Source organism: Hypanus sabinus, chromosome 24 (genome assembly GCF_030144855.1).
Source record: "Hypanus sabinus isolate sHypSab1 chromosome 24, sHypSab1.hap1, whole genome shotgun sequence".
NCBI lineage: Eukaryota > Metazoa > Chordata > Chondrichthyes > Myliobatiformes > Dasyatidae > Hypanus > Hypanus sabinus.
The window spans coordinates 27228410-27249431 of record NC_082729.1 but is presented as its reverse complement, the minus strand read 5'-3'; the positions used below and the strand labels follow the sequence as shown (position 1 = coordinate 27249431).

The following is a 21022-nucleotide window of genomic DNA, read 5'->3' as shown; positions in this document are numbered from 1 at the left end:
GAGGGACTGAGAGACACCGGTCAGTGTAAAGATCTCCCCTGAGAGAGAGGGACTGAGAGACACCGGTCAGTGTACAGATCTCCCCCTGAGAGACACCGGTCAGTGTACAGATCTCCGCCTGAGAGAGAGGGACTGAGAGACACCGATCAGTGTACAGATCTCCCTCTGAGAGAGAGGGACTGAGAGACACCAGATAGTGTACAGATCTCCCCGGAGAGAGAGGGACTGAGAGACACCGGACAGTGTACAGATCTCCCCCCACCCCCCTTAGAGAGAGACTGAGAGACACAGGTCAGTGTAAAGATCTCCGCCTGAGAGAGAGGGACTGAGAGACACCGATCAGTGTACAGATCTCCCTCTGAGAGACACCGGACAGTGTACAGATCTCCCCCCACCCCCCTTAGAGAGAGACTGAGAGACACAGGTCAGTGTAAAGATCTCCCCTGAGAGAGAGGGACTGAGAGACACCGGTCAGTGTAAAGATCTCCGCCTGAGAGAGAGGGACTGAGAGACACCAGATAGTGTACAGATCTCCCCGGAGAGAGAGGGACTGAGAGACACCAATCAGTGTACAGATCTCCCTCTGAGAGAGGGACTGAGAGACAACGGTCAGTGTACAGATCTCCCCCTGAGAGAGGGACTGAGAGACACCGGTCAGTGTACAGATCTCCGCCTGAGAGAGAGGGACTGAGAGACACCGATCAGTGTACAGATCTCCCTCTGAGAGAGAGGGACTGAGAGACACCAGATAGTGTACAGATCTCCCCGGAGAGAGAGGGACTGAGAGACAACGGTCAGTGTACAGATCTCCCCCTGAGAGAGGGACTGAGAGACACCGGTCAGTGTACAGATCTCCCCCTGAGAGAGAGGGACTGAGAGACACCGGTCAGTGTACAGATCTCCCCCTGAGAGAGAGGGACTGAGAGACACCGGTCAGTGTACAGATCTCTCCCTGAGAGAGAGGGACTGAGAGACACCGATCAGTGTACAGATCTCCCCCTGAGAGAGAGGGACTGAGAGACACCGGTCAGTGTACAGATCTCCCCCTGAGAGAGAGGGACTGAGAGACACCGATCAGTGTACAGATCTCCCTCTGAGAGAGAGGGACTGAGAGACACCGGTCAGTGTACAGATCTCCGCCTGAGAGAGGGACTGAGAGACACCGATCAGTGTACAGATCATCACTGTTGGATACAGATACCCGGACAGTGAATAATCTCACCTTGATGTTCCTGTGAACAATCCGTAATCCGTGTAGGTATGACACGATCTCCAGGAGCTGCCGGATAACGTCACTGGCGTGCCTCTCCGTGTAGGAGCCCTGCTCCAGGATCCAGTCGAAGAGGTCACCCCCGGTGGCTCTGTGTGTTGGTAAAAAGGGGAGGATCATGGGGGAATCGCCAGATCACGCGAGGTGTGGCGGGTACCGGTGGGGGGGGAGCGGGCGGTGCGTCCACAGTTAGGGCTTGGAGACGGCAAGGGAGTGTGTCTGACACAAGTTCATGGCCAGCCTTACAGAATGAGAATCGGAGATTACGACAGCACAGAAACAAGCACCTTCGGACCCATCTATTCTCTGCTGACTCGTTCTGCCTACTCCCACGGCAGAGACCCTGTGGATCCTCATGAGCAAAGTAATGCCATTCTGCCCCACCGTTCGATCCTGGCTGATTTATTTCCCGTCTCGACCCCACTCTCCTGCCTCATCCTGGTAAACGTTGACACCCTGATGAATCAAGAAGTCGGCGGAGTCTGGCTGAGGCGAGAACGGGAGGTCAGGGGTTAGGGGTGGAGGGGGCACACCTTCACTCAGCGAGTGTGGAAAGAGCGGCACACGGGCTCGATTTCAAACTTAAAGAGAGGCTTGGATAGGTATGAGAATGGGAGGGGTCTGCAGGGCTGTGGTCCCGGTGGAGGAGGAGGGCAGAGGTGTGCAGAGGGGGGGAGGAGGGCATTACTTTTGAACTCACAGTTCCTGGATGATGAAATACTCGTCCCGGGTCTGAAACGTATCGATGAGCTGCAGGACATTAGGGTGCTTCACTCTGGAAGGGATGTGACCATGAAGGGGTTAACCATTCCTGTTCAGAGCCTTGTCCCTCCACACTGTCCCATCACACACTCCCGGGGTCAGACACAGAGTGAATCTCCCTCCACACCGTCCCATCACTCACTCCCGGGGTCAGACACAGAGTGAAGCTCCCTCCACACTGTCCCATCACACACTCCCGGGGTCAGACACAGTAAAACTCCCTCCACACCGTCCTATCACACAATCCCGGGCTCAGACACAGAGTAAATCTCCCTCCACACTGTCCCATCACTCACTCCCGGGGTCAGACACAGAGTGAATCTCCCCCCACACCGACCCATCACACACTCCCGACGTCAGACACAGAGTGAATCTCCCTCCACTGTGTCCCATCACACACTCCCGGGGTCAGACACTGAGTGAAGCTCCCTCCACACCGTCCCATCACACACTCCCGGGGTCAGACACAGAGTGAAGCTCCCTCCACACCGTCCCATCACACACACCCGGGGTCAGACACAGAGTGAATCTCCCTCCACACTGTCCCATCACACACTCCCGGGGACAGACACAGAGTGAATCTCCCTCCACAGCATCCCATCACACACTCCTGGGGTCACACACAGAATGAAACTCCCTCCACACCGTCCAATCACACACTCCCGGGGTCACACACAGAATGAAACTCCCTCCACACCGTCCAATCACACACTCCTGGGGTCAGACACAGAGTGAATCTCCCTCCACACCATCCCATCACACACTCCCGGGGTCAGACAGAGTGAAGCTCCCTCCACACCGTCCCATCACACACTCCCGGGGTCAGACACAGAGTGAAGTTCCCTCCACACCGTCCCATCACACACTCCCGACGTCAGACACAGAGTGAAACTCCACACCGTCCGTTCACACACTCCCGGGGTCAGACACAGAGTGAAGCTCCCTCCACACTGTCCCTTCACACACTCCCAGGGTCAGACACAGAGTGAATCTCCCTCCACACTGTCCCATCACACACTCCTCTAGTCAGACACCGAGTGAATCTCCCTCCACACCGGCCCATCACACACTCCTCTAGTCAGACACCGAGTGAATCTCCCTCCACACCGGCCCATCACACACTCCCGGGGTCAGACACAGAGTGAATCTCCCTCCACACCGGCCCATCACACACTCCCGGGGTCAGACACAGAGTGAAGCTCCCTCCACACCGACCCATCACACACTCCCGACGTCAGACACAGAGTGAATCTCCCTCCACACCGACCCATCACACACTCCCGACGTCAGACACAGAGTGAATCTCCCTCCACACCGTCCCATCACACACTCCCGGGGTCAGACACCGAGTGAAGCTCCGTCCACACCGTCCCATCACACACTCCCAGGGTCAGACACAGAGTGAAACTCCCTCAACACCGTCCAATCACACACTCCTGGGGTCAGACACAGAGTGAATCTCCCTCCACACCGTCCCATCACACACTCCCGGGGTCACACACAGAATGAAACTCCCTCCACACCGTCCAATCACACACTCCCGGGGTCACACACAGAATGAAACTCCCTCCACACCGTCCAATCACACACTCCTGGGGTCAGACACAGAGTGAATCTCCCTCCACACCATCCCATCACACACTCCCGGGGTCAGACAGAGTGAAGCTCCCTCCACACCGTCCCATCACACACTCCCGGGGACAGACACAGAGTGAATCTCCCTCCACACCGTCCCATCACACACACCCGGGGTCAGACACAGAGTGAAGCTCCCTCCACACCGTCCCATCACACACACCCGGGGTCAGACACAGAGTGAATCTCCCTCCACACTGTCCCATCACACACTCCCGGGGTCAGACACAGAGTGAATCTCCCTCCGCACCGTTCCATCACACACACCCGGGGTCAGACAGAGTGAAGCTCCCTCCACTCTGTCCCATCACACACTCCCGGGGTCAGACACAGAGTGAAGCTCCCTCCACACCGTCCCATCACATACTCCCGGGGTCACACACAGAATGAAACTCCACACCGTCCGTTCACACACTCCCGGGGTCAGACACAGAGTGAAGCTCCCTCCACACTGTCCCTTCACACACTCCCGGGGTCAGACACAGAGTGAATCTCCCTCCACACTGTCCCATCACACACTCCTCTAGTCAGACACCGAGTGAATCTCCCTCCACACCGGCCCATCACACACTCCTCTAGTCAGACACCGAGTGAATCTCCCTCCACACCGGCCCATCACACACTCCCGGGGTCAGACACAGAGTGAATCTCCCTCCACACCGGCCCATCACACACTCCCGGGGTCAGACACAGAGTGAAGCTCCCTCCACACCGACCCATCACACACTCCCGACGTCAGACACAGAGTGAATCTCCCTCCACACCGACCCATCACACACTCCCGACGTCAGACACAGAGTGAATCTCCCTCCACACCGTCCCATCACACACTCCCGGGGTCAGACACCGAGTGAAGCTCCGTCCACACCGTCCCATCACACACTCCCAGGGTCAGACACAGGGTGAAGCTCCCTCCACTCTATCCCATCACACACTCCCAGGGTCAGACACAGAGTGAAACTCCCTCAACACCGTCCAATCACACACTCCTGGGGTCAGACACAGAGTGAATCTCCCTCCACACCGTCCCATCACACACTCCCGGGGTCACACACAGAATGAAACTCCCTCCACACCGTCCAATCACACACTCCCGGGGTCACACACAGAATGAAACTCCCTCCACACCGTCCAATCACACACTCCTGGGGTCAGACACAGAGTGAATCTCCCTCCACACCATCCCATCACACACTCCCGGGGTCAGACAGAGTGAAGCTCCCTCCACACCGTCCCATCACACACTCCCGGGGTCAGACACAGAGTGAATCTCCCTCCACACCATCCCATCACACACTCCCAGGGTCAGACACAGAGTGAAGCTCCCTCCACTGTGTCCCATCACACACTCCCGGGGTCAGACACAGGGTGAAGCTCCCTCCACACCGTCCCATCACACACTCCCGGGGTCAGACACAGGGTGAAGCTCCCTCCACACCGTCCCATCACACACTCCCGGGGTCAGACACAGGGTGAAGCTCCCTCCACACCGTCCCATCACACACTCCCGGGGTCAGACACAGGGTGAAGCTCCCTCCACACCGTCCCATCACACACTCCCGGGGTCAGACACAGGGTGAAGCTCCCTCCACACCGTCCCATCACACACTCCCGGGGTCACACACAGAATGAAACTCCCTCCACACCGTCCAATCACACACTCCTGGGGTCACACACAGAATGAAACTCCCTCCACACCGTCCAATCACACACTCCCGGGGTCACACACAGAATGAAACTCCCTCCACACCGTCCAATCACACACTCCTGGGGTCAGACACAGAGTGAATCTCCCTCCACACCATCCCATCACACACTCCCGGGGTCAGACAGAGTGAAGCTCCCTCCACACCGTCCCATCACACACTCCCGGGGTCAGACACAGAGTGAATCTCCCTCCACACCATCCCATCACACACTCCCAGGGTCAGACACAGAGTGAAGCTCCCTCCACTGTGTCCCATCACACACTCCCGGGGTCAGACACAGGGTGAAGCTCCCTCCACACCGTCCCATCACACACTCCCGGGGTCAGACACAGGGTGAAGCTCCCTCCACACCGTCCCATCACACACTCCCGGGGTCAGACACAGGGTGAAGCTCCTTCCACACCGTCCCATCACACACTCCCGGGGTCAGACACAGGGTGAAGCTCCCTCCACACCGTCCCATCACACACTCCCGGGGTCAGACACAGGGTGAAGCTCCCTCCACACCGTCCCATCACACACTCCCGGGGTCAGACACAGAGTGAAGCTCCCTCCACACCGTCCCATCACACACTCCCGGGGTCAGACACAGGGTGAAGCTCCCGCCACACCGTCCCATCACACACTCCCGGGGTCAGACACAGAGTGAATCTCCCTCCACACCATCCCATCACACACTCCCAGGGTCAGACACAGAGTGAAGCTCCCTCCACACCGTCCCATCACACACACCCGGGGTCAGACACAGAGTGAAGCTCCCTCCACACCGTCCCATCACACACACCCGGGGTCAGACACAGAGTGAAGCTCCCTCCACACCGTCCCATCACACACACCCGGGGTCAGACACAGAGTGAATCTCCCTCCACACTGTCCCATCACACACTCCCGGGGTCAGACACAGAGTGAATCTCCCTCCGCACCGTTCCATCACACACACCCGGGGTCAGACAGAGTGAAGCTCCCTCCACTCTGTCCCATCACACACTCCCGGGGTCAGACACAGAGTGAAGCTCCCTCCACACCGTCCCATCACATACTCCCGGGGTCACACACAGAATGAAACTCCACACCGTCCGTTCACACACTCCCGGGGTCAGACACAGAGTGAAGCTCCCTCCACACTGTCCCTTCACACACTCCCGGGGTCAGACACAGAGTGAATCTCCCTCCACACTGTCCCATCACACACTCCTCTAGTCAGACACCGAGTGAATCTCCCTCCACACCGGCCCATCACACACTCCTCTAGTCAGACACCGAGTGAATCTCCCTCCACACCGGCCCATCACACACTCCCGGGGTCAGACACAGAGTGAAGCTACCTCCACACCGACCCATCACACACTCCCGGGGTCAGACACAGGGTGAAGCTCCCTCCACACCGTCCCATCACACACTCCCGGGGTCAGACACAGGGTGAAGCTCCCTCCACACCGTCCCATCACACACTCCCGGGGTCAGACACAGGGTGAAGCTCCCTCCACACCGTCCCATCACACACTCCCGGGGTCACACACAGAATGAAACTCCCTCCACACCGTCCAATCACACACTCCTGGGGTCACACACAGAATGAAACTCCCTCCACACCGTCCAATCACACACTCCCGGGGTCACACACAGAATGAAACTCCCTCCACACCGTCCAATCACACACTCCTGGGGTCAGACACAGAGTGAATCTCCCTCCACACCATCCCATCACACACTCCCGGGGTCAGACAGAGTGAAGCTCCCTCCACACCGTCCCATCACACACTCCCGGGGTCAGACACAGAGTGAAGCTCCCTCCACACCGACCCATCACACACTCCCGACGTCAGACACAGAGTGAATCTCCCTCCACACCATCCCATCACACACTCCCGGGGTCAGACAGAGTGAAGCTCCCTCCACACCGTCCCATCACACACTCCCGGGGACAGACACAGAGTGAATCTCCCTCCACACCGTCCCATCACACACACCCGGGGTCAGACACAGAGTGAAGCTCCCTCCACACCGTCCCATCACACACACCCGGGGTCAGACACAGAGTGAATCTCCCTCCACACTGTCCCATCACACACTCCCGGGGTCAGACACAGAGTGAATCTCCCTCCGCACCGTTCCATCACACACACCCGGGGTCAGACAGAGTGAAGCTCCCTCCACTCTGTCCCATCACACACTCCCGGGGTCAGACACAGAGTGAAGCTCCCTCCACACCGTCCCATCACATACTCCCGGGGTCACACACAGAATGAAACTCCACACCGTCCGTTCACACACTCCCGGGGTCAGACACAGAGTGAAGCTCCCTCCACACTGTCCCTTCACACACTCCCGGGGTCAGACACAGAGTGAATCTCCCTCCACACTGTCCCATCACACACTCCTCTAGTCAGACACCGAGTGAATCTCCCTCCACACCGGCCCATCACACACTCCTCTAGTCAGACACCGAGTGAATCTCCCTCCACACCGGCCCATCACACACTCCCGGGGTCAGACACAGAGTGAATCTCCCTCCACACCGGCCCATCACACACTCCCGGGGTCAGACACAGAGTGAAGCTCCCTCCACACCGACCCATCACACACTCCCGACGTCAGACACAGAGTGAATCTCCCTCCACACCGACCCATCACACACTCCCGACGTCAGACACAGAGTGAATCTCCCTCCACACCGTCCCATCACACACTCCCGGGGTCAGACACCGAGTGAAGCTCCGTCCACACCGTCCCATCACACACTCCCAGGGTCAGACACAGGGTGAAGCTCCCTCCACTCTATCCCATCACACACTCCCAGGGTCAGACACAGAGTGAAACTCCCTCAACACCGTCCAATCACACACTCCTGGGGTCAGACACAGAGTGAATCTCCCTCCACACCGTCCCATCACACACTCCCGGGGTCACACACAGAATGAAACTCCCTCCACACCGTCCAATCACACACTCCCGGGGTCACACACAGAATGAAACTCCCTCCACACCGTCCAATCACACACTCCTGGGGTCAGACACAGAGTGAATCTCCCTCCACACCATCCCATCACACACTCCCGGGGTCAGACAGAGTGAAGCTCCCTCCACACCGTCCCATCACACACTCCCGGGGACAGACACAGAGTGAATCTCCCTCCACACCGTCCCATCACACACACCCGGGGTCAGACACAGAGTGAAGCTCCCTCCACACCGTCCCATCACACACACCCGGGGTCAGACACAGAGTGAATCTCCCTCCACACTGTCCCATCACACACTCCCGGGGTCAGACACAGAGTGAATCTCCCTCCGCACCGTTCCATCACACACACCCGGGGTCAGACAGAGTGAAGCTCCCTCCACTCTGTCCCATCACACACTCCCGGGGTCAGACACAGAGTGAAGCTCCCTCCACACTGTCCCATCACATACTCCCGGGGTCACACACAGAATGAAACTCCACACCGTCCGTTCACACACTCCCGGGGTCAGACACAGAGTGAAGCTCCCTCCACACTGTCCCTTCACACACTCCCGGGGTCAGACACAGAGTGAATCTCCCTCCACACTGTCCCATCACACACTCCTCTAGTCAGACACCGAGTGAATCTCCCTCCACACCGGCCCATCACACACTCCTCTAGTCAGACACCGAGTGAATCTCCCTCCACACCGGCCCATCACACACTCCCGGGGTCAGACACAGAGTGAATCTCCCTCCACACCGGCCCATCACACACTCCCGGGGTCAGACACAGAGTGAAGCTCCCTCCACACCGACCCATCACACACTCCCGACGTCAGACACAGAGTGAATCTCCCTCCACACCGACCCATCACACACTCCCGACGTCAGACACAGAGTGAATCTCCCTCCACACCGTCCCATCACACACTCCCGGGGTCAGACACCGAGTGAAGCTCCGTCCACACCGTCCCATCACACACTCCCAGGGTCAGACACAGGGTGAAGCTCCCTCCACTCTATCCCATCACACACTCCCAGGGTCAGACACAGAGTGAAACTCCCTCAACACAGTCCAATCACTCACTCCTGGGGTCAGACACAGAGTGAATCTCCCTCCACACCGTCCCATCACACACTCCCGGGGTCAGACAGAATGAAACTCCCTCCACACCGTCCAATCACACACTCCCGGGGTCAGACACAGAGTGAATCTCCCTCCACACCATCCCATCACACACTCCCAGGGTCAGACACAGAGTGAAGCTCCCTCCACTGTGTCCCATCACACACTCCCGGGGTCAGACACAGGGTGAAGCTCCCTCCACACCGTCCCATCACACACTCCCGGGGTCAGACACAGGGTGAAGCTCCCTCCACACCGTCCCATCACACACTCCCGGGGTCAGACACAGGGTGAAGCTCCCTCCACACCGTCCCATCACACACTCCCGGGGTCAGACACAGGGTGAAGCTCCCTCCACACCGTCCCATCACACACTCCCGGGGTCACACACAGAATGAAACTCCCTCCACACCGTCCAATCACACACTCCTGGGGTCACACACAGAATGAAACTCCCTCCACACCGTCCAATCACACACTCCCGGGGTCACACACAGAATGAAACTCCCTCCACACCGTCCAATCACACACTCCTGGGGTCAGACACAGAGTGAATCTCCCTCCACACCATCCCATCACACACTCCCGGGGTCAGACAGAGTGAAGCTCCCTCCACACCGTCCCATCACACACTCCCGGGGTCAGACACAGAGTGAATCTCCCTCCACACCATCCCATCACACACTCCCAGGGTCAGACACAGAGTGAAGCTCCCTCCACTGTGTCCCATCACACACTCCTGGGGTCAGACACAGGGTGAAGCTCCCTCCACACCGTCCCATCACACACTCCCGGGGTCAGACACAGGGTGAAGCTCCCTCCACACCGTCCCATCACACACTCCCGGGGTCAGACACAGGGTGAAGCTCCCTCCACACCGTCCCATCACACACTCCCGGGGTCAGACACAGGGTGAAGCTCCCTCCACACCGTCCCATCACACACTCCCGGGGTCAGACACAGGGTGAAGCTCCCGCCACACCGTCCCATCACACACTCCCGGGGTCAGACACAGAGTGAATCTCCCTCCACACCATCCCATCACACACTCCCAGGGTCAGACACAGAGTGAAGCTCCCTCCACACCGTCCCATCACACACTCCCGGGGTCAGACACAGGGTGAAGCTCCCTCCACACCGTCCCATCACACACTCCCGGGGTCAGACACAGGGTGAAGCTCCCTTCACACCGTCCCATCACACACTCCCGGGGTCAGACACAGGGTGAAGCTCCCTCCACACCGTCCCATCACACACTCCCGGGGTCAGACACAGGGTGAAGCTCCCTCCACACCGTCCCATCACACACTCCCGGGGTCAGACACAGGGTGAAGCTCCCGCCACACCGTCCCATCACACACTCCCGGGGTCAGACACAGAGTGAATCTCCCTCCACACCGTCCCATCACACACTCCCGGGGTCAGACACAGAGTGAATCTCCCTCCACACCGTCCCATCACACACTCCCGGGGTCAGACACAGAGTGAAGCTCCCTCCACTGTGTCCCATCACACACTCCCGGGGTCAGACACAGAGTGAATCTCCCTCCACACCGTCCCATCACACACTCCCGGGGTCAGACACAGAGTGAAGCTCCCTCCACTGTGTCCCATCACACACTCCCGGGGTCAGACACAGGGTGAAGCTCCCGCCACACCGTCCCATCACACACTCCCGGGGTCAGACACAGAGTGAATCTCCCTCCACACCATCCCATCACACACTCCCAGGGTCAGACACAGAGTGAAGCTCCCTCCACACCGTCCCATCACACACTCCCGGGGTCAGACACAGGGTGAAGCTCCCTCCACACCGTCCCATCACACACTCCCGGGGTCAGACACAGGGTGAAGCTCCCTTCACACCGTCCCATCACACACTCCCGGGGTCAGACACAGGGTGAAGCTCCCTCCACACCGTCCCATCACACACTCCCGGGGTCAGACACAGGGTGAAGCTCCCTCCACACCGTCCCATCACACACTCCCGGGGTCAGACACAGGGTGAAGCTCCCGCCACACCGTCCCATCACACACTCCCGGGGTCAGACACAGAGTGAATCTCCCTCCACACCGTCCCATCACACACTCCCGGGGTCAGACACAGAGTGAATCTCCCTCCACACCGTCCCATCACACACTCCCGGGGTCAGACACAGAGTGAAGCTCCCTCCACTGTGTCCCATCACACACTCCCGGGGTCAGACACAGAGTGAATCTCCCTCCACACCGTCCCATCACACACTCCCGGGGTCAGACACAGAGTGAAGCTCCCTCCACTGTGTCCCATCACACACTCCCGGGGTCAGACACAGAGTGAAGCTCCCGCCGCACTGTCCCATCACACAGAATCAGGATCTCCCCACACACATCTTCAGGATGCCGATCTCGTTCTTCGCTGCCCTCCTCACTCTGCGGCCATCTCTTTTCCGGAACTTCTTACAGGTGAAGAGTTTGTCCGTGGCTCTCTCCTTGGCCAGGCATATCTCACAGAACTCCTTCCTGTGGGGGGTGGGGTAGACGGTTGTAGTGAGCAGAACCGGGCAGCACGGACTCAGACACAGACATGTACATACGGGCACAGACACACACAGAGAAACACACAAAGACACACACATACAGTCACGGACACAGACACTGACATATAAGTGGACATGGACACTCAGACTCACACACAGTCCCCACAAACAGGGTCGTCACGATGACTGACGCATACTCACAGTTACACCAGGGGAGTGACAGGCTGCGGAGGGAAGTCATGGTGGAGAATCAGGGGCTTACGGATAATGGTGAGAGGTGAACAGTCGAGGTGAAGAGTCGAGGGGTCAGAGTGCAAGGTGAATGGGTCGGGGTGAGGGATGAGTGGTCACAATGAGATGAGGAGGTGAGGATGAGAGTGGAGGGGTCAGTGTGAGGGGTGAGGGGTCACAATGAGATGAGGAGGTGAGGATGAGAGTGGAGGGGTCAGTGTGAGGGATGAGTGGTCACAATGAGATGAGGAGCTGAGGATGAGAGTGGAGGGGTCAGTGTGAGGGATGAGTGGTCACAATGAGATGAGGAGGTGAGGGTGAGAGTGGAGGGGTCAGTGTGAGGGATGAGTGGTCACAATGAGATGAGGAGGTGAGGATGAGAGTGGAGGGGTCAGTGTGAGGGATGAGTGGTCACAATGAGATGAGGAGGTGAGGGTGAGAGTGGAGGGGTCAGTGTGAGGGGTGAGGGGTCACAATGAGATGAGGAGGTGAGGATGAGAGTGGAGGGGTCAGTGTGAGGGATGAGTGGTCACAATGAGATGAGGAGGTGAGGGTGAGAGTGGAGGGGTCAGTGTGAGGGATGAGTGGTCACAATGAGATGAGGAGGTGAGGGTGAGAGTGGAGGGGTCAGTGTGAGGGGTGAGAGGTCACAATGAGATGAGGAGGTGAGGGTGAGAGTGGAGGGGACAGTGTGAGGGGTGAGAGGTCACAATGAGATGAGGAGGTGAGGGTGAGAGTGGAGGGGTCAGTGTGAGGGGTGAGGGGTCACAATGAGATGAGGAGGTGAGGATGAGAGTGGAGGGGTCAGTGTGAGGGGTGAGGGGTCACAATGAGATGAGGAGGTGAGGGTGAGAGTGGAGGGGTCAGTGTGAGGGGTGAGGGGTCACAATGAGATGAGGAGTGAGGGTGAGAGTGGAGGGGTCAGTGTGAGGGGTGAGGGGTCACAATGAGATGAGGAGGTGAGGATGAGAGTGGAGGGGTCAGTGTGAGGGGTGAGGGGTCACAATGAGATGAGGAGTGAGGGTGAGAGTGGAGGGGTCAGTGTGAGGGGTGAGGGGTCACAATGAGATGAGGAGGTGAGGGTGAGAGTGGAGGGGTCAGTGTGAGGGGTGAGAGGTCACAATGAGATGAGAAGGTGAGGGTGAGAGTGGGGGTCAGTGTGAGGGGTGAGGGGTCACAATGAGATGAGGAGGTGAGGGTGAGAGTGGAGGGGTCAGTGTGAGGGGTGAGGGGTCACAATGAGATGAGGAGGTGAGGATGAGAGTGGGGGTCAGTGTGAGGGGTGAGGGGTCACAATGAGATGAGGAGGTGAGGGTGAGAGTGGAGGGGTCAGTGTGAGGGGTGAGGGGTCACAATGAGATGAGGAGGTGAGGGTGAGAGTGGAGGGGTCAGTGTGAGGGGTGAGGGGTCACAATGAGATGAGGAGTGAGGGTGAGAGTGGAGGGGTCAGTGTGAGGGGTGAGGGGTCACAATGAGATGAGGAGGTGAGGGTGAGAGTGGAGTGGTCAGTGTGAGGGGTGAGAGGTCACAATGAGATGAGGAGGTGAGGGTGAGAGTGGGGGTCAGTGTGAGGGGTGAGGGGTCACAATGAGATGAGGAGGTGAGGGTGAGAGTGGAGGGGTCAGTGTGAGGGGTGAGGGGTCACAATGAGATGAGGAGGTGAGGATGAGAGTGGGGGTCAGTGTGAGGGGTGAGGGGTCACAATGAGATGAGGAGGTGAGGGTGAGAGTGGAGGGGTCAGTGTGAGGGGTGAGGGGTCACAATGAGATGAGGAGGTGAGGGTGAGAGTGGAGGGGTCAGTGTGAGGGGTGAGGGGTCACAATGAGATGAGGAGGTGAGGGTGAGAGTGGAGGGGTCAGTGTGAGGGGTGAGGGGTCACACTCACGCTCGCAGCTGCTGCCCGATGTTGTACTTGTCGGTGATGTCGGTCAGGGAGTTGTAGGAGCGTCCAGGGTGAAGGGTCAAGCAGCTGAAGGTCATGGTTGGCCTGTCTGGTGAGAGATAGAGGGAGGGGAGAGAGGGAGGGAGGGGAGAGGGGGTGGAGAGAGAGGGGGTGGAGAGAGAGAGGGGGTGGAGAGAGGGGTGGGTGGGGAGAGAGGGGGTGGAGAGAGAGGGGGTGTGAGGTGGGGTGGAGAAAGGGTAGGTGGGGAGAGAGGTGGGGTGGAGAGAGAGGGGGTGTGGGGAGAGAGAGGGGGTGTGGGGAGAGAGAGGTGGGGAGGAGAGAGGGGGTGTGGAGAGAGAGGTGGTGTAGGGAGAGTGTGGAGAGAGAGGGGGTGTGAGGTGGGGTGGAGAAAGAGGGGTAGGTGGGGAGAGAGGTGGGGTGGAGAAAGAGGGGTAGGTGGGGAGAGAGGTGGGGTGGAGAGAGAGGGGGTGTGGGGAGAGAGAAGGGGTGTAGGGAGAGTGTGGGGAGAGAGATGGGGTGGAGAGAGAGGGGTGGGTAGGGAGAGTGAGGGGGTGTGGGGAGAGAGGTGGGTGGAGAGAGGTGGGGTGTAGGAAGAGAGAGAGAGAGGAGAGTGTGGGGAGAGAGAGGTGGGGTGGAGGGTGTGGGGAGAAAGAGGGGAGGGAGAGAGAGAGAGAAAAGGGAGAGAGAGGGTGTGGGGAGAGGGGGTGGGGAAAGGCATTAGGACTGATGACAACTTGCACTCCCTCCCCTCTTCCCTTCTCTCCACATCTCACTACCCCTTTCCCCCCTCTCTCCTCCCCTCTTTTCTCTACTATCATCTGCTCCTCTCCTCCCTCTCTCTCTCTGCCCCCTTCCTCTCCCACCTCCTCCCTCCCTGCATGAACAGGACATCCACCCCCACCGTGATTCCCGGCTGTGCTCTGGGAGGGGGGAGGGGGCAGAATGACAGGGCTGGGGAGGTGGGGTACACTGCTTTTCTTCAGCCGGACGTCCCGCCAGCAACCCCCCAGAAAAGCAACTCTAACCCCTCATCGACACCTGAGAGTTTGGGAGTTCGCCCCTCCAGCTCAGCTTCACAACGCCGCCAGTCTCACCGAAGCGTTCGCCTAATTTCCCGAATTTCTGGCGAGCCAAATTCCGGAGGCTTTGAGGAAGCAGAGTTCAATCCAGGGGCTGAGCCTGTCCTCGGTCAGGATCTGGTGGGTTTCATCATCCCCCCTCCTCCCGCGCACACAGCCACACGCTCCGCGTACCTGATTTTGCTGTGAGATTATCAGAACTGTGCAGAAATGTGGGGCAGGGAGCGCTCTGTGCGATGTGAAACAGCTTGTCTGGTGGAGGAAGGTGGATGTGGAGGATGTGATGAGAGAGAGAGCGAGGGACAGAGACACAGAGAGACAGAGAGAGAGAGAGAGAGAGAGAGAGAGAGAGAGAGAGAGAGAGAGAGAGAGAGAGAGAGAGAGAGAGAGAGAGACAGAGACAGAGAGACAGACACAGAGAGAGAGAGAGAGAGAGAGAGAGAGAGAGAAAGACACACAGAGAGAGAAAGAGGGAGAGAGACATTCAGAGAGACAGAGACACAGAGAGACAGAGAGAGGGAGAGAGAGAAACAGAGACGGACACACAGAGACAGAAAGAGAAGGAGACAGAGATATAGAGACAGAGGGGGAGAGACACAGAGACAGAGACAGAGAGAGAGAGGGAGAGAGACAGAGAGAGAGACAGAGACACAGAGAGACAGAGACACAGAGAGAGAGAGAGAGAGAGAGAGACACACACACAGAGACAGAGAAAGAGGGAGAGAGACAGAGAGAGACAGACAGACACACAGAGACAGAGAGGGAGAGAGACAGAGACACAGAGAGACAGAAAGAGAAGGAGACAGAGATACAGAGACAGGGGAGAGACACAGAGACATAGAGACAGAGAGAGAGAGGGAGAGAGAGACAGAGACACAGAGAGAGAGACACACACAGTGAGACAGAGAGGGAGAGAGAGACAGACAGAGAGAGAGACAGAGAGAGAGAGACACACACAGAGACAGAGACAGAGAGGGAGACAGAGACAGAGAGAGACAGAGACACAGAGAGACAGAGAGAGGGAGAGAGAGAAACAGAGAGACACACAGAGACAGAAAGAGGAGACAGAGATACAGAGACAGAGGGGGAGAGACACAGAGACATAGAGAGACAGACACACAGAGACAGAGAGAGAAGGAGACAGAGGAGGAGAGACACAGACATCCAGAGTGACAGAGCAGAGAGGGTGAATGACATGCACAGAGGCAGAGGGACAGAGAGAGAAAAAAGAGCCAGAAAGAAAAAGAGAAGGATACAGAGAGAGAGGGACAGAGACGGAGACAGAGAGAGGGGGAAGATTATCAGGGACCGAGCGAGGGGGTGGGGGGTGGGGAGTGTGTGCCTACCAGGGAGAAGGCAATTCTGGATTTAGTGCTGTGCAATGAACCGGATTTGATCAGGGACCTGGAGGTAAAGGAACCATTAGGAGGTAGTGACCATAATATGATATGTTTTAACCTACAATTTGAGAAGGAGAAGGGAAAATCGGATGTGTCAGTATTACAGTTGAACAAAGGGAGCTATGGAGCTATGAGGGAGGAGCTGGCCAAAGTTCAATGGAACAATACCCCAGCAGGGAAGACAGTGGAACAACAATGGCAGGTATTTCTGGGAATAATACAGAAGGTGCAGGATCGGTTCATTCCAAAGAGGAAGAAAGATCCTAAGGGGAGTAAGGGGCGGCCGTGGCTGACAAGGGAAGGAAAGGGCAGTATAAAAATAAAAGAGAAGAAGTATAACATAGCAAAGATGAGTGGGAAACCAAAGGACTGGGAAGCTTTTAAAGAGCAACAGAAGATAACAAAAAAGGCAATATGCCAAGAAAAAATGAGGTACGAAGATAAACTAGCCAAGAATATAAAGGAGGATAGTAAAAGATTCTTTAGGTATGTGAATAGCAAAAAAATAGTTAAGACCAAAATTGGGCCATTGAAGACAGAAATGGGTGAATTTATTTTGGGGAACAAGGAAATGGCAGACGAGTTGAACAGGTACTTTGGATCTGTCTTCACTAGGGAAGACACAAACAATCTCCCAGATGTAACAGTGGCCAAAGGAACTAGGGTTAAGGATGAACTGAAGGAAATTTATATTAGGCAAGAAACGGTGTTGGATAGACTGTTGAGTCTGAAGGCTGATAAGTCCCTGGGACCTGAGTCTGCATCCCAGGGTGGCTCTAGAAATCGTGGACGCATTGGTAATCATTTTCCAATGTTCTATAGATTCAGGAACAGTTCCCGCTGATTGGAGGGTGGCTAATGTTGTCCCACTTTTCAAGAAAGGAGGGAGAGAGAAAACAGGGAATTATAGACCGGTTAGCCTGACGTCAGTGGTGGGAAAGATGCTGGAGTCAACTATAAAAGAGGAAATTACGACACATTTGGTTAGCAGTAGAAGGATCAGTCCGAGTCAGCATGGATTTATGAAGGGAAAATCATGCTTGACATCTTCTGGAGTTTTTTGAGGATGTAACTATGAAAATGGACAAGGGAGAGTCAATGGATGTAGTGTACCTGGACTTCCAGAAAGCTTTTGATAAAGTCCCACATAGGAGATTAGTGGGCAAAATTAGGGCACATGGTATTGGGGGCAGAGTACTGACATGGATTGAAAATTGGCTGGCTGATAGGAAACAAAGAGTAGCGATTAACGGGTCCCTTTTGGAATGGCAGGCTGTGACCGGTGGGGTACCGCAAGGTTCAGTGCTGGGACTGCAGCTGTTTACAGTATACATAAGTGATTTAGATGAAGGGATTAAAAGTAACATTAGCAAATTTGCCGATGACACAAAGCTGGGTGGCAGTGTGAAATATCGGGAGGATGTTATGAGAATGCAGGGTGACTTGGACAGGTTGGGTGAGTGGGCAAATGTATTGCAGATGCAGTTTAATGTGGATAAATGTGAGGTTATCCACTTTGGTGGCAAGAACAGGAAGGCAGGTTACTATCTAAATGGAGTCAAGTTAGGAAAAGGGAAAGTACAACGAGATCTAGGTGTTCTTGTAGATCAGTCAATAAAAGCAAGCATGCAAGTACAGCAGGCAGTGAAGAAAGCTAATGGCATGCTGGCTTTTATAACAAGGGGAATTGAGTGTAGGAGCTTCTACATCCTTCTGCAGTTGTACAGGGCCCTGGTGAGACCCCACCTGGAGTATTGTGTGCAGTTTTGGTCTCCAAATTTGAGGAAGGACATTCTTGCTATTGAGGGAGTGCAGTGCAGGTTCACAAGGTTAATTCCCGGAATGGCGGGACTGTCATATGTTGAAAGATTGGAGCGACTGGGCTTGTATACACTGGAATTTAGAAGGATGAGAGGGGATCTGATTGAAACATATAAGATTATTAAGGGATTGGACACGCTGGAGGCAGGAAGCATGTTCCCGCTGATGGGTGAGTCCAGAACTAGAGGCCACAGTTTAAGAATAAGGGGTAGGCCATTTAGAACAGAAATGTGGAAAAACTTTTTCACCCAGAGAGTGAAATGCTCTGCCCCAGAAGGCAGTGGAGGCCAAGTCTCTGGATGCATTCAAGAGAGAGTTAGATAGATCTCTTATAGATAGCGGGGTCAAGGGATATGGGGAGAGGGCAGGAACGGGGTACTGATTGGGTATGATCAGCCAAGATCACAGTGAATGGCGGTGCTGGCTAGAAGGGCCGAACGGCCTACTCCTGCCCCTACTGTCTATTGTTAGAGGGAGTCAGTGATTGGGACAGAGAGACTATGAGAGAGGGGAGAGGAGAGTGTGAGTGTGTGTGTCAGGGGGAGGAGTCATGGTGGGGCAAGAATACAGAAAAGTGGTGAGCTAGTGGTGGGGAACTAGAACGCAAAAGGGCTATGGTTGGGAGAGAGGAGGCTTCACGCTGTGTCTGACCCCGGGAGTGTGTGATGGGACGGTGTGGAGGGAGCTTCACTCTGTGTCTGACCCTGGGAGTGTGTGATGGGATGGTGTGGAGGGAGCTTCACTCTGTGTCTGACCCCGGCAGTGTGTGATGGGACGGTGTGGAGGGGTTTCACTCTGTATCTGACCCCGGGAGTGTGTGATGGGACGGTGTGGAGGGAGCTTCACAATGTGTCTGACCCCGGGAGTGTGTGATGGGACAGTGTAGAGGGAGTTTCACTCTGTTTCTGACCCCAGGAGTGTGTGATGGGACGGTGTGGGGGGAGATTCACTCTGTGTCTGACCCCGGGAGTGTGTGATGGGACGGTGTGGTGGGAGATTCACTCTGTGTCTGACCCCGGGAGTGTGTGATGGGACGGTGTGGAGGGAGCTTCACTCTGTGTCTGATCCGGGAGTGTGTGATGGGAAGGAGTAGAGGGAGATTCTCTCTGTGCCTGATCCCAGTCGTATGTGATTTGATGGTGTGGAGGGAACTTCACTGTGTCAGAGCCCGGTGAGATCTGTTATTGTTTTGAGCAGATTGAGTACATCAGATCTCTCTGGGAAACATTAAACTCTCTGCTGTGACAGATGCACATTTCTTGGTGACAGATGGCTGCTGATCCTTCCTGATTCGCCCGTTTCTCTAAACCATCTCCGCTCAGTATCAACTGTCGTCACTTCGGAGAACACACTCTGGCTCTCTGACACAATCTATAGCGTGCACATCCCTTGCACAGACTCAATCTCTCACACACTCACAATCTGTCTCGCTCTGGCGCAGTCCTGCTGTGCATTCTGAAACGCGAGTCTATTTCGCACTGTTGCAGCCTGACCCCCTCACACCTTCCTTGCACGATTTCTTGAGGTCTTGCACACACGACCTTCAGCCATTCTCATAGAGGCTGTCTCACACACACACACACAGTACAGGCTCTTCGGTCCACAATGCTGTGCCAACCTGTACTCTGCTCTAAGCTCGGTCTACCCCAACCCTCCCATATTGCTCAACATACTTACCTATTGAGGTAAGCCCAGCAATCCCCCAATTTAACCCTCGCCTAATCACAGGACAATTCACAATGACCAATTAACCTGCTAACCTGTACATCTTTGGACTGTGGGAGGAAACCAGAGCACCCGGAGGAAACCCACGTGGTCATGGGGAGAACGTATAAACTCTTCTCACAGGCAGCGTGGTCACTGGTAAAGCATTGTGCTGACCACTGCGCTACTGTGTAACACCTTCCGTCCATCTATCTCAGATAGTCCTAATGTATCAGACTCTATTGCCGTGCACTGCTCACTCACCACATGCTGGGTCGTCTGACGTGGGTATTCATGGTCTTTTGACCACGATTGGTCCTGGCCAATTTTTCTACAGAAGTGGTTTGCCATTGCCCTCTTCTGGGTAGTGTCTTTACCAGACGGGTGACCCCGGCCATGATCAATACTCTTCAGAGATTGTCTGCCTGGCGCCAGTGGCCGCGTAACCAGGACTTGTGATCTGCACCACCTGCTCTATGGCTTCACGTGACCCCGATCGGGGGGGGGGGGGGGCAAAGCAGGTGGTACACCTTGCCCAAGGGTGACCTGCAGGCTTGCGGAGGGAAGGAGCACCTCGCACCTCCTTTGGTCGAGATGCATCTCAGACTCGAACACAGAGTTAGGCAGAATCAAACATACAGAATGCCCCACGCATTCCTCCAATCGCTAACCTTGGACCCTTACCATTAACCGGGACCCCCGGGTTGGGAACCCCTGACTTAAAACGCATGTCCTTTGGTGTCAGTCCTTTCTACCCTGGAGAAATCTCTGGCTATCCACTCGCTCTGCGCCTTTTATCACCTTGCACACCTCCACCGTCGCCTCCCATCCTCCTGCCTTCCAAACAGAAAAGCCCGATCTTTTAGCGTGTGTAAGGGATTTGGATCAATTTGGAGTCGTGATGGATCTATGGGCC

General features: G+C 56.1%; 1 protein-coding gene across 1 annotated transcript in view; it reads right to left on the bottom strand.

Annotated features, from left to right (window-relative positions):
• LOC132380778 (caM kinase-like vesicle-associated protein) overlaps positions 1–21022 on the bottom strand; it is a 36196-nt gene extending 15174 nt beyond the window's left edge. Inside the window, exons 1-5 of the mRNA XM_059949766.1 lie at positions 20908–21022; positions 14085–14190; positions 11818–11951; positions 1971–2043; positions 1223–1361 (exon numbers count right to left, since the gene is read on the bottom strand). Coding sequence (XP_059805749.1) covers positions 1223–1361; positions 1971–2043; positions 11818–11951; positions 14085–14190; positions 20908–20935 — 480 coding nt within the window. The 5' untranslated portion in view covers positions 20936–21022. The remainder of the gene's footprint in view (positions 1–1222; positions 1362–1970; positions 2044–11817; positions 11952–14084; positions 14191–20907) is intronic.